The sequence below is a fragment of the Typopeltis vanoorti genome, chromosome 25, assembly GCF_054136105.1.
Source record: "Typopeltis vanoorti isolate ZY-2024b chromosome 25, IOZ_Tvanoo_1.0, whole genome shotgun sequence".
NCBI classification, from domain to species: Eukaryota; Metazoa; Arthropoda; class Arachnida; order Uropygi; family Thelyphonidae; genus Typopeltis; species Typopeltis vanoorti.
The window spans coordinates 55825030-55842500 of record NC_143573.1 but is presented as its reverse complement, the minus strand read 5'-3'; the positions used below and the strand labels follow the sequence as shown (position 1 = coordinate 55842500).

Below are 17471 nucleotides of genomic sequence, written 5' to 3'. Positions count from 1 at the left end.
CAACATGTTTCATCGGGATCGACTTCATTAGGCGTTAAGAACATAGAAAGCTATTAAAAGACACCAAAAAAAAAAACATTGAGATACTCTAAAGCTATAAAATTAGAAAGCTATAAATTCGACTGTAAATTACAATTATTATGAACTTGAGCTATAGTCCATGGTAAAGTTCTATTGTTGTACACCTGTGCATGTATGGTTCCACGAGATCTGCAGTATCTGGAACCAGATGCACACAGGTGTACAACAACAGAACTTTAACACGGACTATAGCTCAAGTTCATAATAACTGTAATTTACAGTTGAATTTATAGCTTTATAATTTTATAGCTTTAGAGTGTCTCAATGTTTTTTCAGTGTCTTTTAATAGCTTTCTATGTTCTTAACACCTGATGAAGTCGATCGCGACGAAACATGTTGTGTTCAAATAAATCTCAATTTGTTATAATTCTAGGATTTTTAGTCAGTTTATATAAAAAATGAACATATACATACACACGCACACACACACACATATATATATATATATAAAATCATTATTATTTTATGTATGAAATTGACTGCTTTTATAGTTATCTTACATTAGCTACTAAAAAAAAAAAGTGGCACTTTTTTAGAATTTGTGTTATTCTTTGATTAACATTCTATAATCCTGTATGGAAGATAATATGACCCTTAGGTGAAAATTTTACATTAAATAAGTTCTTTATGAGTTCTCCTTCATTTTTATTTTATTTCAATTACGCCAACTCACAGTATTCCATTATTGAAATTATTATTATTAAATAACACCTCCAAGGCCTGATTCCCAAATAAACAGATAAGCAATACTTGAAATTTGAGGAATGTTTTGAAGCAGCTGCTGATTTCAAAAATAGTCTCTGTGAATTATATCTTCTATGTAGCAATTTTGTTTTTCCATTTGATCCCATGTGAAGGAGTATAAAAGGCATGGTCTGCTAGTCACAACTTGCTGTAATGATAGTGCCAAACATATTTTTTATGTTCCTATAAGGTAGATGTCAACAAATTTTCCTGTTTGTCCATAGTAATCCAAGTCACAAGTACATCCAATTTATCCCCCTGGGGGGGCATTAAGGACTAGGCCTGATTTTGGTTGCCTTTCTTCAGTCTCATTTGCCCAGTAATTAATGCCTGCATGCACATAATTGCTTTTATAATCCTTGATGATGGCAATGTAACTTTGCCAAAATATACGAAAGTACTATGATAATATAATTAATATTTTAATATACGCTGTTATTTCCTGAAAATAATAGTTATGGAAAAGCATTTCATATTTTTATTGTTACCTGTCTGTATGATAAGGAAAATATTTATCATACACCACCTTTTCACATAATATAAAAATTACTTCCAGATAATTTTCCATACTATTATAAAGCTGGACAAATCCAATATGAATTTTAATAAGGTTTTAAAATCTCAAATTTAGCTAATGTCCTATGGTACTCACTTTCTAGCTCCAATCAATTCTATTGAAAACACAGAGCCATGTTTTTCCTCAGCCCAAAATAGCTTGCCTTCTAAACGATCAAGAGAAAGTGATAAAGGATAGGCTATATTGCTGACAAGTTCTCTTTTGTTCTTGCCATCCATATCAAAAACTGCTATATACTGATTGAGATCAAATACTGCTACAAACATTATCCTGAAAGTAGAACACCCAATATCAAAACAGAAAATCCAAAAATTAAAGAGTAAAGTAGTTTTCTCACTGTTTTTTTTATATAAGTAAAAAAATATAAAAATATAAATAAATAAATAAATATATATATATATATATATATATATATATATATATTACTTTTTTCTATACAGAAATAAATGGTGATAATCAAATACCTGATATATATCCTCCATGGATGTGTACAAGATACTATGATAGTACAAGGATCAGGCTATATTGTTGTTGTAATGTTGTCAGATGTTACATTTTGGTCTTCTAAGGCTTCTCACTACATCTGGAGGAAGGAAACTACAAAGTGTTTCCTTCCTCCAGGTCTTTTAATGTCATCCTAGCATCAAAAATTATGGAGAACGAACAGATGGTTTCCATGGCAGAATCATATTAAAAAGGAAGGAAGGAACTTGGCATTGTTAATTCTCCATAGTTTTTATTAGAACTCTTATACCGTAGCCTCTGATCTTTGATAAAGTTATTTTTAACAGCTTTTCAGATCCATAAGTTATTATTATTATAATTTTTATTCAGGCCTTCATGGAGTCAAAAGACTCATTGCAAGAAGTCCTTCCTAAGAAACACAAAGTCAATCAAGACTCATCATGGGAGGTCCCTCCTAGGAAACACAAAGTCTATCATACCACTCCTTAAACTCATTGACTGTTCTCGCTCTCACCACTCTATCAGGCAATGCATTCCATGGTTAAACCACCCTCCATACAAAGAAACCACTCCTCACCCTCTTGCTCACAGTTTCCTTTCGTAACTTCCAGTGATGACCCCTTGTCATCACTCCTTCCAGCTGTTCAACCAAGCAAAAGAACTCCCCAGTGTCAACCCTGTAACCACCTCTCAACAGTTTAAATCCAATCATATCACCTCTCCTTCTTCTATCCACCAAACTCTGCAGTTCACATTCCCTCAGCCGATCCAGATAACTGACATGTTACAGTCCTGAAACCATCTTCGTTATCTGCCTGTATACCCTTTCTACAGTTAATTTAACCCCTTCAAATCCTGGGAACCAAATCTGAGAACAATAGTCTAAGTGTGGTCTGATCAGAGTCTTATACAACAGAATGATAACTTTTTTATCTCTGTCCTTCTCATTATTGCAGCAATCCTCTGTGTTACCTTCACCACCTTTGCAATATGTCCCCTAAATTTCAGGTTTCTATCAATCATCAACCCCAGATCTCTTGTCTCCCCTACTGCTTTCATTATAACTCCACCCATAAAGTATGCAGTGTCCCATCGATGTTTCCCAAACCTCAAGACCTTACATTTTGCTGCATTAAACCGACATCCCCATTCATTTGCCTATCTGTCTAGCTTATTCAAATCCTCTTGCAGTGCTACCACATCTGCACTATTACTAATAACCCTTCCCAGCTTCGCATCATCCATAAACAACTGAAATTCCCCCTGCAATCCACTGACAATGTCATTGATATAAAGGTTAAACAATACAGGTGCCAGTACTGAGCCCTGTGGGACCCCCCACTTGTAACCCTCTGCCTCCTTGAAACTGCCCCACCATACACAACTCTCTCTGATACCTATTGGACAGCCAATCCTGAATCCAGTTGACTAACCTGACATCCAGACCCAGGTGCTGCAACTTAAATATTAGTTTATCATGTGGCAACCTGTCAAATGCCTTCGCTAAGTCCAAGAAAATGGCAGTATATGCCTTTCCCTCATCTACTGCTCTTGTAGTAACTTTATTAGAAAAGGCTAGCATATTGCTAAAACAAGAGCACCCCCTTCACAAATCCATGTTGACTCTCAGAGATAACATTACCCTCATCTGTCCAATGCTGTATACAGTTCCCTCACTAATTTCTCCAGGATCTTAACAACTAAGTTAAAATTGGTTTCAACACTCTCGTGTAGATAGCAACTTTAGTGTTTGGACCAGTTTATTTCTTATTCCATATGAATATTTTCAGTTGACTCTCTATCACCCTAGAAGTGGATATATGTTGTCTCTATATCCATTATTTTGCTGTCTTCACTAAAAATTTTGCTTAAAGAGCTGAAATGTTTTCTTGTTTTATAGGCTCTTCACTTAGGATGCTACTGATGTTTTCAATGTTCCTGCCAGTCATTTTATGGCTGATTTTCATACCAAATATGTTACAGTAGATATTCAATTTAGTTACAGAATGTGTCAGACTTATAACATTACCTGTATACAATAAAGAACTGAGTTGAATATATTCAATTTTGATATCAGGCCTAATGCTTGTTACAAATATAACGTGATCCATATATATTGAAGAACATAAGTGGAAACACTACGAACCCTTGACTCACTAATTTTACATCAAATCATCTTCCTGTACTTCTTTTAATTCTAACTGCTGACTTGCAACTCAGAGACTATGCACCCCTCAATATACCCTGTTTCCACAGTACAATTATAGTATTTTGAACAGTATTTTCTTCGCCAACTTGGTATATGTATTTTTTTTTCTTTCAGATCTACAAAACGTAAATGAAGATTCTTGTTATATTTCTCAACTATTTCTTTAAAGTGAAAACCCCTATTTGCCCTGAGTCCAGACTGTTCTCCAAGATTTTTTTTCTTAGTCTCTTCTTGACCAATTATGCTCACATAAACCATAAATCTTGTCTGGAACACTCAGTAAGGAAATTTTTCTGTAATTCTTACATTCAGTTTAATTTCCTTAATAAATCAGTACTATGAGAGCTGTACTCCAATCATCCAGTATAGCCACTGTAGAATGTTTATCCTTCCATATTTGCATATTTCTGGTTGAACATCTATTCCAGCTACTTTTCCACACTTCAGTTTGATAGTTTTTCCTGTGCTATTTCTACTGACATGCTAACATAAATGCATTCCTCTTGAATATTCTAAACTACTGTTCTGTCCATTCTTACTGCACTTGGCAATCTTTCAAAGAAATTACTCCAGACAAGCAGAGTAACCTTATCTTTAATGTTCACGTCATCTTATCTGCTTCCTTTTATAACAACCATTTCAATATTCATACAGCTTACAGAACATTTTGCCATCCTGATAACAGGAATAGAAATAGCAGGGTAGAACATTTTTCGGCAGGATAGGAAGGGAAAACGCAGTGGTGAAGTACTGCTTATGATAAGTGATGACTTAAGTCTCTAAGAGTGGAGGCTGTGGAAGGCAGCGACACTCATGGTTTTGAAAGCATATAGTGTGAAGTAGAGGTGGGCAAGACAGGATATTTAGTAGGATGTTGCTACAAGCCAAGGAGCACAGAGAGGTGGGGAGCAGGAGATGTTTAAGCAGTTGAGCTTGGCAACTGCAAGAAGAATGATTGTTATGGGAGATTTTAACTAAAGCGGTATATGTTGGGAAGAGGAAAATGCATGTAGTAATAAGGGAATGGAATTTCTGGAATTTTTGAGAGACAGATGTCTTAGATTGGATTTGGTCATATCATCAGAAGAGCTATTAATAACTGAGATGACATTTTGTCACATTCACAAGAATGTGACATCATGGCGAGTTTGAGAGCAGTTGATGATGAGGTGGAGAAAGTAACTGTAAGTGAGCAAGAGGTATATGGGGAAATTATCAAGTCCCACAGCCAATAAGGCTGTGGGACTTGATAATATATCACCACATATTACAAAGGAATGTGCAGGGAGACATCTGCCTTGACATATTTTTTTTAATATGAGTTTTGCACTAGGTTAAGTTCCAAAGGAGTGGAAGGAAGGCAAGATTTTACTGCATCATAAGGGAAGTGAAAGAACTCAAGCATCAAATTATAGGCCTATCTGTGTGTCACTTGTCATGATTAAAGTATTGAAGAGGATGGTGAGAACCAGGATACAGAATTGGGTTGACAACAGTGGTATTATCTTTGATGAACAGCATGGATTTGCTAGAGGGAAGTCATGTTTTAGGTAATCTACTTACTTATTACAACAAAGTAACAGACATTGGACAAAGGAGAAGGATACATAGTAGTATACTTAGATTTCACAAAGGTTTTTGATAGATTCCTGCATGATAACTTGATAGTCAAACTAGAGTGGATGGGTTGGATATTAGAGTAGTGCTTTGGATTGGAGACTGACTATCTGATAGGTATGAGCAAGTTGTGTATGGGGGAGCAATATCCCAGAAGAGGAAAGTCACTAGTAGTGTGCCTCTGGGATCTGTTTTAGGGCCAATGCTGTTCAACATTGATGTTAATAATATTGGGAAAGATTTTAATGGGGATATTCAGTTGTTTGCAGATGATGCAATGTTGGGATGGAGTATGCAGAGTAGAGCAGATGTTGTTGCCTTACAAGAACAAGAAGACTTGAATAGATTGAGTGAATGGGAATGGAGTGGGGATGCCAGTTTCATTGTTGCTCAATGTAAGATTTTAAAATTTGAGAAATGCTGATAGGATCTAGAATTTATGCTTCGTGGGGATATATTGTTGGAGGTGGAGGAAATAAGACATCTTGGGGTGATGGTGGATAAGGATCTAAATTTAGAGGACACAATGGCAAAATTGTGAGTGCAGTGTAGCAAATTCTGAGAATGATCTGGAGGACATTGACTTGTAGAAGTAAGGAGATTCTTGATCCATTGTATAAGACCTTGATTAGGCCATATGTAACTAGCGTGCATAGATTTGATCTCCTGGTTTTCAAAAGAATGAAGAGTTGTTGGAAAGGGTACATGGACGATTGACTAAGACAGTTTCTGATTTCTGGAATGTTGAATATTATTATTACATATCACCTCTAGAGAGTTCAAAGACTTATTACAAAGAGGGAGGGGTACCTACTCTACAACTCTCGTCTCCACCAACTGCAACTACCTTTATCATCTACATCAACGTCAGCTACCACAAACCATCACCACTAGTATTTTCAGAGACAATCACAAACATCCATGCTCATGGTGGGATTCGAAACCACAGCCTTTTAGCTGGAGAGCGAGTATGCTAACCATTTGGCCAACTAAACCGGCATATGAGGAAGGTAGAGAAGATGAAATTTACAGAGTCTAGTGAATAGGAGGAAAAGATGTAAAAGTTGGTAAGGAGTTGTTATAGGATCAATGTTGAAGAGGTTTTTCATAAAATGGTGGGAGATCAGCAGAGAACAATATGTCATCCCTGGAAGTTGTATAACGAGGATGTGAACAAGGGTGTGAGAAGCAAGGTCTAGGTTTTTTGCATGCAAAGTTGTGAATGATTGGAATGCCTTGCCTGAGAGTATGGTATCTGCAGAGAATTTGAATGTGTTTAAGGCATGTGCGATAAGCTGTGTGTGTGTGTGTGTGTGTGTGAGACAAGTGACCTCCTAGATGAGTCTTTGACTTGATGGGGTCTTAAGATAATAATAATAATAATCCGTCTGTTAAGGCAAAATGTACAAATGAAATCATTTAATCATCTTCAAGCTCTGCAATAGGTAATGGAGGGTAGATGAGTATTAAGAGTCTTAGACCTGGTTATATCATCAAAGGATGTAATTGTGAATGGAGTGTCTAATCTTCCCCCAGTTGTGAGAGTGACCATGAAATGAAGTGATTACCTGGGTTGCAGTCAATCATGTGAGAAGGTCTATAAAGAAGGGATATATGTGGAATTATAAGGCTGGTGATTGCAAAACGTTTAGGAGACAACTGGAGAGCTATAGCATGGAAAGAGGAGATGAGTGAGAAAAAGGCAGATGCTGTGTGATCACTGATTAAGATCTATTCCACAACATTTTCGCTTTTTTACTATAAAAATAGTTCAAGTATTTCACTATCAATATAAAAGATTATGTTTCTCAACACTCTCCATTTCTGCTGTGTTCACACCCTCTTAGTCAAATCCAGAGTGGAGCAATACAGAATTCAGTGCTGTCAATTAAAAGTGGTTTCTCCTTCTTTCACAGTTAAGATGCTTCACACAGCCCATCTTGTGTTTCTCACTAATTGTCACAATTTTTTTTATTTATTTCACATAGTGTGGTTGTTCAAATAAAGTTGCAAAATGCTATTTATTATATTTTCCAATTTTTCATTGTAACAAAGAAGATTCTATTCCCAAAGTTTGGATTATTGTGATTATTAATTTCATATAGCAGTTTCTTTTTTTTTTCTTTTTTTTAAATCCTTTATGTTTCTGATATTGTTACCATTTAGCTTAACACATTTGCTGTTGCAATTGAAAGATGGCTATTGTTAAGCATACAGTGAAAGAACTGGAGAGTGCCCAAGAAGTACTGAACCTCCTTGCCACCTAACTCCTCATTCCATAATGCTTTGCTTTCCATCTAACTCCGTATTTTAACTCCTTATTTGTTGCCTGATCTTTTCATAATTACCTGCCCTGTAGTTACACATGCAAGACTATCCAAATCTAAGATTTGTGATTCTTGTGTGCCCTTAGGTACATACTGCCATACTGTCCCTCCAAAATTCAAGATATTTAATTTTCCTTGCCTCCAGTGTTTATTTCTGAAGTTCAATCTATTTCTAAATTAGTCACAATCATGATCGCTCTCTCCTCTTGTTTGTTAAAGCAATCTTCCTATAAAATCCAATAATCAGTTCCTTATAATCCTCAACATTTCCAACCATTTCCAACATTTCTCCCTGCATTTCCATCCAAGTGGACACAACTCCTCTGCTACTATCAAAAGTAACCCCCCCTCCTCCTTCCTTGAAAATGGAAGATATATACCTTTCCATTCTCTTCGGTACAGCATTTTCATACAACCATATATTAGTAATAGCCCCTGATAATATCCATGATATTCAGTCAAATCAACTCAATTAGCGCAACAAATTTCCCACCCCATTTTGTATACTGCAGAAATTCACGACCAAATATGGTCCATAACCAGTCCTATACATGCAGCCTAGCAGCTATGACTGCTTTAAGATAGACCTTGATCCATGGGACCTTATTGATCCCCAGGCATCCAAAGCCATCTCCTTTTTATCTTAACCATACACAACTGCTTGTTCTCCACAAAATGTCAATGTACACCCAATTCCCCTCTTCCAGCTTACATACTTGTTTCCTCATTCTTAACATTCCGTCCTCCCACAGGTCTCATAGTGCTCTTCTCTCCTTATCTATTCCACTCTCCTGCTGCTTCATATATCCTTACTTCCTCAGATCCCCATTACCATTAACCATTTCTCTCTCTCTCTTTTTCTACAGACTTCATCTCCAGATGACTAGCATCAAATCCATTCAAATACAATATGGCATTTATAAAATCCAATTATTACATTCATCCCTGAAATTCATCATACACATTCATAAATTGTACTTCTTTATCCTCACATAGCTCTGCTAACATATCATAACATTTCCTTGCCATCTTCACTCATCAATCATCACACCTAGGCAGCACACTAACTTTCCTGCTTCTCATTCCTCTCTAACTTATCTGGATATTCCTCCTAACATTCTCTTTCTGTCAAACCAAATAATTTTTAAAACTACCACTAACTCACCTGCTTGTTTACTTCTTATAACCAAATACTAAACAACCTCATCCATCAATCATCCTTGAAAATAAACTGTTTTCAAGGAGGGAAGATGAGATTTCTCAAAAGCACTACCTCTGCTTTCAGTGTCTTTGTCCCATTACTTGAATTTTCTTATCTTCACTACCTCCTCTGCAGAACTGATGAATAGTATTGTACTCTGCAACTGACATTATATGGGAATTCTAAATAATGGAAATTCCATACACTGCTGTGCATGAATCATTCATCTCTTTCTTCTATCTTTCACTAAATTATTTTTGCTCATCCATTTTTATCATTATATAAGCATCTCCATGGAGTCCCAAACATTTCAGCAAGCCTAAGTGGCATTTGCACAATACCTGTAATATTTTATATCTCTGCACATTCACAGACAAAGCACTCACAACTGACTCCAGCAATTAATTCTACTCATTCACTACCCTGTAAGCAAAAAATTTTGTTTTCACATGCTTGCTAACTGCAATCTTGCTCAATTTCCAATGATGACCGTTAATTCTTCCCAACTCCAATTAGTCCTGTACTGAAATTTTCCCCTGTATCAATTCTATACTGACCTTGAAGTAACTTGTCTATCATATCTCCTTTTTTTACCTATCAACCAATTTCTGTATCCCACACATATGTAACTTGTCCTCATTAAAGAGCATTTCATAGACCTACCAACATCTTGGTCACTTGCCTCTGGATCCACCTGACTTCCCCATCCTCAGGAAACCTGGGTGACTAAGATCTGGACAATCCAGATCTCATCTCTGCTTGTTAGTGTGTTTTTAAATAGCTAATTAATCCTATGAGCAATGTTAGCTACTTTTGAAACAAGCTCTATGAGCTTTAACTCACAGCCCATCAGCAAACCCAAATCCATAATCTCATCAATTTCCTGCAGCCCAGTTCCATTAATATAGTACACAGCTGGTAATTGTTTCACTCCAAAATACATAACTTTACACTTTGTCACTGGATGAAATAGATGAATCAGAATTATGGTTGGGTTTCTGAGAAAGAGGACATTAGAGAAGTTATAACAAACAAGGTACTCACTCTCATTCCTATCATTTAGTTCTCTATAACTCACAATTTATCATGCCTGTTCTGTTATGTCTACCACTTCACTGACAGCCATTCTCCTCTTCCCCATACTGTTAGTCTATTTAAATCATCTTGCAAGATCTCTAAAATCATTATTAACTATTGCTCTACTCTATTTTGCATCATCAGCAAACATGAATATTTCCACTTAATTTGTACATTATATCAATGATGTACAAATTAAACAGCAATGGATGAAGTGCAGAGCAATGCATTACACCACTAGTCACAGGCATTCTCCTGGTGTGTATCAATCAACCACTCTCTTATTTACGTAACTAGCTTCATATCTCCATTGCTTTAATTTATAACAGCATTCCATGTGGTATCTTTCAAATGTCTTTGCAAAGAGTCGTAATATCTCCAAAGTATTCACACAGTCAACCCCTTTATCCAACTGCATTTCACTTTATTATAAAAAGTGAGTAAATTACTGAAACATGACCTACCCCTTCCCAAAACAATTTGGGAAGGGGTAGGTCATAATTTGATCTAAACTCCTATCAGTCAATAATTTAAAATAGTCTTGGAGCTTCCTATATGCAATGGAACTATTTCCCCCCTCTTCCACTCTCCTTTGGAATCAATTCAGAGTTGAAATTTAAATTAAAGAAATCAGGTCCAAGGTACTGTCAACTTCCTAGCATCTTCTCATAAAGCACAAGCCAATATTCCATCAAATTCCATAGCTATATCACATCAAGGTTCTGTAATATACTATGCATCTCCAGTTCATCTATTTCCACATCAGAACCTATCACACATGTTAGTTCAATATCTGCAGTAATACTGCAAACTGCAACATGAAGGATAAATAACAAAGGGATGAATTAGATGAATCATAGAATTAAGGATGGGTTTCTGAGAAAGAGGACGTTAGATAAGTTATAACAAACAAAGTACTCACTCTCATTCCTATCATTTAGTTCTCTATAACTCACATTTTATCATGCCTGTTCTGTTATGTCTACCACTTCATCTATTGACTTTTCTGGCATTTCTAGCAATCATGCTGTTAAAACACTTCCTGCATGCTCATTATTATTGCTTTTAAACTAAAGTCCACTCACTAACAGTAAAGAATACATTTTGCAGACAGTACACTGTATGAAGTCTCTCAAGATGAACTGTGTAAACAAAAATGACATAGAAACCATTACTATAGCACTTATGTGAACATAAGACAGAAGTCAGAGGGAGCCAAATCTGGGGAATAGGGTGAATGTTCCAACAATTCATAGTGCAGATCCCTTAATTTTGCCATTGTCAAAACACCTTTGTGGACAAATGCATTGTTCTGATGAAAGATGATTTTTTTTTCTTCTGTAAACCGGGTCTTTTCTCAGAATTTTTTCGTCTAGTCTGGTTAAAAGATTGGAATAATATTCCCTGGTTATTATTTTACCCTTTTCAAGATAATTAATAAACAAAATGCCTTCAGCATCCCAAAACATCGATGCTATGACCTTTCCTGCTGAAGGAACCGACTTTGTCTTCTTTGTGCTGAACAACTGGCTTCTGTCCACTGTTTTGACTGCTGTTTGGATTCTGTGTGTAACGGGGAATCCTAGTCTTATCCATAGTAATAAATTGACACAAAATTGGTTTTATTCTTGTTAAAACGCTCCAAGCACTGTTCAGAGATTTTCATACTAGTGCATTTTTGATCTGCTGTGAGCAAGCGCAGCACCCATCTTGCACAAAGCTTTTTCTTTTGCAATTCTTCATGCAAAATATATCCTACATGTTCTTTAGAAATGCCAATAGTCTAAGCAATTTCATGCATTTTGACTCGCTGGTCATCCAATACCATATCGTGCACTTGATCAACAATTTCTGGTGTTGTTACACTTTTTGGACGTCTTTCACATGGATCATCTTCAAGGCTGGTACGGCCATGTTTAAACTCGGCAGCCCATTTCATTGTTGAAAATGAAGGAGAAGAGTGCCCATAAACTCCTATTAACTTTGAATCAATTTCCTTTGCCATTAAACCTTCTTTTACAAAGAATTTTATAACCACACGATAATCACCTGGATGCTTATGACATGTGTATCAACTTAGAAAAAAAAATCTTGCCAATAGTGTTGCCATCAACGGTCAAGGCTGAGAACTTTTCAGACCACCCTCATATGATGCATATTATTTGAACTCATTTCAACATTGTCTACTCTACTTTCAAGTTCTGCATCCTATTAATTGTATTCTCTTGTTACTTCACTCACATTCTGCTCAGTACTGTTCAGCATTTCTTCCAACAAAAATATGGATATAAAACTTGTGTGTGTTCTCCACTAATGAACTGATATTGATGTTTTTTTATTCACTAATGAAAATTAAAAAAAAAAAATATATATATATATATATATACACACACACACATAGTTAACAAAAATGCACGCACGCACACACACATACTTATTTACCCCTTTTCTGGATAGAGGAGGATGTCAACAGGATGCTTCAAATTCTCTGCTAAAATTGTTCTAGTAGAACCATCTGATTTTGCCACTTCTATTGTTCCTTTACCAGCATCAGCCCAGTATAAGTTTCTAGCAATCCAATCGAAATCCATGCTTTCTACAGCATCCATGTGATGCTTAAGTAATTCCCTAAAACACATAAAAAAATTATATTTTTTTTATGACATCAACTTGGCCAAAAGTTATACACATTAAAGAAACATGATTGACAGACAATGACAGTTATTGTCTGTCAATCCTAGGGAGAGAATGCAATGATCCTGACACATTTGTATGCTCTCTCCTTATATAACAAAAGCAGAATAATTAAAAAGAACAGTTAAGCAGCACACAGGAATTATTATTAACACTAGGCCTCAATAGTCTACAGACTCAGCATGGGAGCAAAAAAGTGTTACAAATTCCATCAAACCATGCTTAAAAACTCATTCAATGTATCAGCATTCATCACAATGTCAGGAAATGCATTCTACTTACAAACCACTCTGCATGCAAAGAACCTACTTCTTATGCCCCTGCTCACACCCTCCTTATATAACTTCTAAGTATGACCTGTGTTCTACACTCCTTACCACATTCTATGAAAAATTTGTTCCACGTTAATCTGTTAACAACCCTTGACCAACTTAAATGACTCGATCCTATCCCCTCTCTTCCTCCTATTCACAAGGCTTTGCAAACTGCATTCCCTTAATCTCTCCTCATATCACACAGACCAGTTATGACCTTAGTCTTCTCTGGACCCTTTCCAAAATATCCTCATCACCATGAAAACCAGGGGACCAAATCTGTGCAGAATAATCCATATGAAGCCAGATCAAGGCCCTATACAATGGAATCAGAACTTCTTTATTTTTACAAGCTAAGGTCCTCTGCATCATTGCCATGACCTGGTGCGATGTCTTCAAAACTTATGCAATGTGACCTCTGAATTTCATATCTCTATCCACCACCACTCCTTTTTTTTTTGGCTTCTTTTGTCTCTTCAACTTCCTCCAAAATTTCCCTGCAAGAGTATGCTTTGCATCCCATTGTTTACCACCAAATTTCAGCACTTCACTTGCCAACGTTGAATTGATAGTTCCATACTGCTGCCACTCATACAATCTCTTCAAGACTTCATCTATGGGCACAACATCAGCTTGATTCCTCATCACTCTCTCCAGTTTTGCATCATCTGCAAAGATTTGTATATCACCAGTTAAACTTATACTAATATCATTAATATACAAATTAAATAACGGTCCAAAACTGATCCTTTTGTCACACAGCAATAGTGGCTTTACTCTTTTGAGATATTGCCTCTCTATATAACTTGCTGATACCTATCAGATAGCCAGAACTATCTAACTCAGTACTCTATCATTCAATCCCATCTGCTTCAGTTTAGTGACCAACTTGTGGCGTAGTAATCTATCAAAAGCCTTTGAAAAATCAAAGCATACCACTGTATATGCGTCTTCTTTGTCCAATACATTTGTCACCTTCTTACAGAACATAAATTTGTAACATATGACTTCATTGTAATAAACACATGCTGACAAGCACAAAGAATACCACTGGTATCAACCTAAGTTTGTATCCTATATCTCACGAATTTCTCCAATACCTTACAACTTCAGATATAGAGATTGGCCCATAATTTGTTGCCTTAGCCTTATCACGATGTGAAGTGGAGCAATTTTGCCTTCCATCCATCCTTTGGGATGTGCTATTGCAAGACTCTTGTTAAACAGATAGGCCAAAAATGACGCTAACTCACTGGAACATTCCTGCAAGACATGTGGTGATATATCATCAAGTTGCCTTATTCACATATAGCTTACTTAAGTCCTCATATCCCTCTTGCTCACTCACCATTAAATCTTCTCACATTTTGTTCTCTTCTTTACATTTCAGCTTCTGATTTCACACTGAAGATGAAATCCCATGATGAAATGCTCACTGAACCCCCTCGACTATGTCCTCTGTAGCAATCGACAATCTCCCACTTTCATCCATTAACAGCATCTTCCCCTCAACCTGCCACATATCAAAAAAACTCAAAAGGGTTTTTCTTAGCCTGATTTGCTAATTTCTGCTTGTACTGCACAATGTTTTGTTGTCCTTGCCAACATAGTCACTTTCCTGGCCTGCTCTTTATACTCTTCTTGCAACTGATTATTACCATTATTCATCTTGTGCAGCCACCAAAGTGCCATCTTCTTCCAGATTTCATACTTAATCCTATTGTTCATCAATTTTACACCTACCTTATTCAGGCTTTTGACCTTTTGAATACATTCACACATTGATACTGCTATGTATTTCTTCAGTTCCCAAGCAGCATTTATTTCCTTACCACTCAACTCCTCAATCCATGTCATAGCTCCAAGATGTCTCCTAAGCTTGTCATAATCACCAGCCTTGCATTTCCACATATATATCCTTTCATCACAGAAATCTGCATATGACTACCCACAACCCAGGTGATTACTTCATGGTTACTCTCAACTCGAGGAAAGTGTGAAACCCCACTCACAATTACATCCGATTATTACCATTATTCATCTTGTGCAGCCATCAAAGTGCCATCTTCTTCCAGATTTCATACTTAATCCTATTGTTCATCAATTTTACACCTACCTTATTTAGGCTTTTGACCTTTTGAATACATTCACACATTGATACTGCTATGTATTTCTTTGTCAGTTCCCAAGCAGCATTTATTTCCTTACCACTCAACTCCTCAATCCATATCATAGCTCCAAGCTGTCTCCTAAGCTTGCCATAATCACCAGCTTTTCATTTCCACATATATATCCTTTCATCACAGAAATCTGCATATGACTACCCACAACCCAGGTGATTACTTCATGGTTACTCTCAACTCGAGGAAAGTGTGAAACCCCATTCACAATTACATCCTTTAATGAAAGGATCAGATTTAAAACTCTAGATCATTGCATGTCCTCCTTTACATACTGCCTGAGACAGTTGTTTTTCTTATTCCCAACAGCTATCTCTTCATTCCAATCTATTCTTCCATAATTAAAATCATCTATAATGTTTGTGTGAGTGATGGTTGACAGTAAACTGAAGTTTAGAGGGCATGTTGCTAGGGTTGCACATCGTAGTGCTGCTATGATAAGAAGTACTCTAACATGCAAGGATAAAGAAGTGATTGTGCCACTGTATAAAGCACTGGTCAGACCACACTTGGACTATTGTGCTCAGATCTGGTCACCTGGTTTTCAATGTAGAGACATTGGAGAGGGTCCAGAGATGAGTGACTAAGACAATATCAAGAGTTTGGAATGCTGGCTATGGAGAGAGGTTGAAGAGATGTGTATTGCAGAGTTTGGTGGATAGGAGGAAAAGATGTGATATGATAGAAACGTTTAAGTTAGTGAGAGGATTTTATCAGATTAATCCAGAGGGGATTATAAAAAGAGTAGAAAGTGAGAAGAGAAGAACCAGAGATCATTCCTGGAAGTTATGTAAGAGTGTGGTGAAGAAGGGTATGTGAGGAATTTTTACATGGAGAATTGTCAGTGAATGGAATGCATTACCAGAATGTGTTGTTAATGCAAGGAGTGTTAAGGACTTTAAGATTCTATATGATAAATGTGTTGTCAGTTGAATGAACCTCCCACGATGAATTTGTCGACTCCATGGAGGATGTAACAGTAATAATAAGTGTATAGTGCTGAAATTTGGTAGTAAACAATGGAGTAAGCAAGGAGTATGCAAAGCATGCTCTTGCAAGGAAATTTTGGAAGAAGTTGAAGAGACAAGAGACCTTGGAGTGGTGGTGGATAAGGATCTGAAATTCAGAGGTTACATTGCATAAGTTGTAAAGACATCACACTAGATTATGGCAATGATGCTGAGGACCTTAACTTATAGAAATAAAGAGGTTCCATTGTATAAATCTTGATCAGGCCTCATATGGATTATTGTGCACAGATTTGGTTCCCTGGTTTTCATGGTGAGGATATGTTGGAAAGAGTCTAGAGAAGACTAAGGTCATAACTTGTCATTTTGATGTGGGATATGAAGCCATATTGAGGGAATGCAGTTGGCAAAGCCTTGTGAATAGGAGAGAGGTAGGTAGGTAGTTATTCTTATAGCAAAATTCAGCTATCATTCGATGTACAATGTTGAATGCTACTCTAGAGCCTCATTTGACACTTCAAGTATTTCCTGCAGGTTACTGTGGAAACAGTGAAAGGGGCAGTTACTGATAATATGTTTGATAGGCTGTAGGATGTGGGTGCAGTCACAGTAAGAGCTATTTGCCATATTTCATTTATGTAGGAGGTAGCCACATCTTCCCTGGTTCACCCTGATTCTGTTGATAGTTGTTCATAGTTTTCTAGGAAGGATGAAGCCGGACTGGTGGCTCCAAGAGTCTTTCACAAGAGAGCCATTTGTTAGCAAGTTTATAGTCTATTGTTGGTTCCATGTCATGAATCGAAGGTGGTGGGCAAGAAAAGGCTCTAGTTATGTCCCAAAATTGGTACCATGAATTCAACCAGGTTCTAGGGGGATTTATAAGGATTGAGTGGAGAGGCAGTAGGGAGTTATTTGCGATTTTCTCCAGTTCGGTTCTTTTAGTGAAGCCTGTCTTCTTCGTATATTTGGTATGGCTATGTTGGAAAGCACTGGTAGCCATGGCAGAGGAGTAGACTT

At 36.7% G+C, this 17471-nt stretch overlaps 1 protein-coding gene across 1 annotated transcript in view; it reads right to left on the bottom strand.

The window, feature by feature from the left end:
* LOC150092758 (low-density lipoprotein receptor-related protein 2-like) overlaps positions 1-17471 on the bottom strand; it is a 599453-nt gene that overhangs the window by 256628 nt on the left and 325354 nt on the right. Inside the window, exons 14-15 of the mRNA XM_090414271.1 lie at positions 12741-12926; positions 1478-1672 (exon numbers count right to left, since the gene is read on the bottom strand). Coding sequence (XP_090270397.1) covers positions 1478-1672; positions 12741-12926 — 381 coding nt within the window. The remainder of the gene's footprint in view (positions 1-1477; positions 1673-12740; positions 12927-17471) is intronic.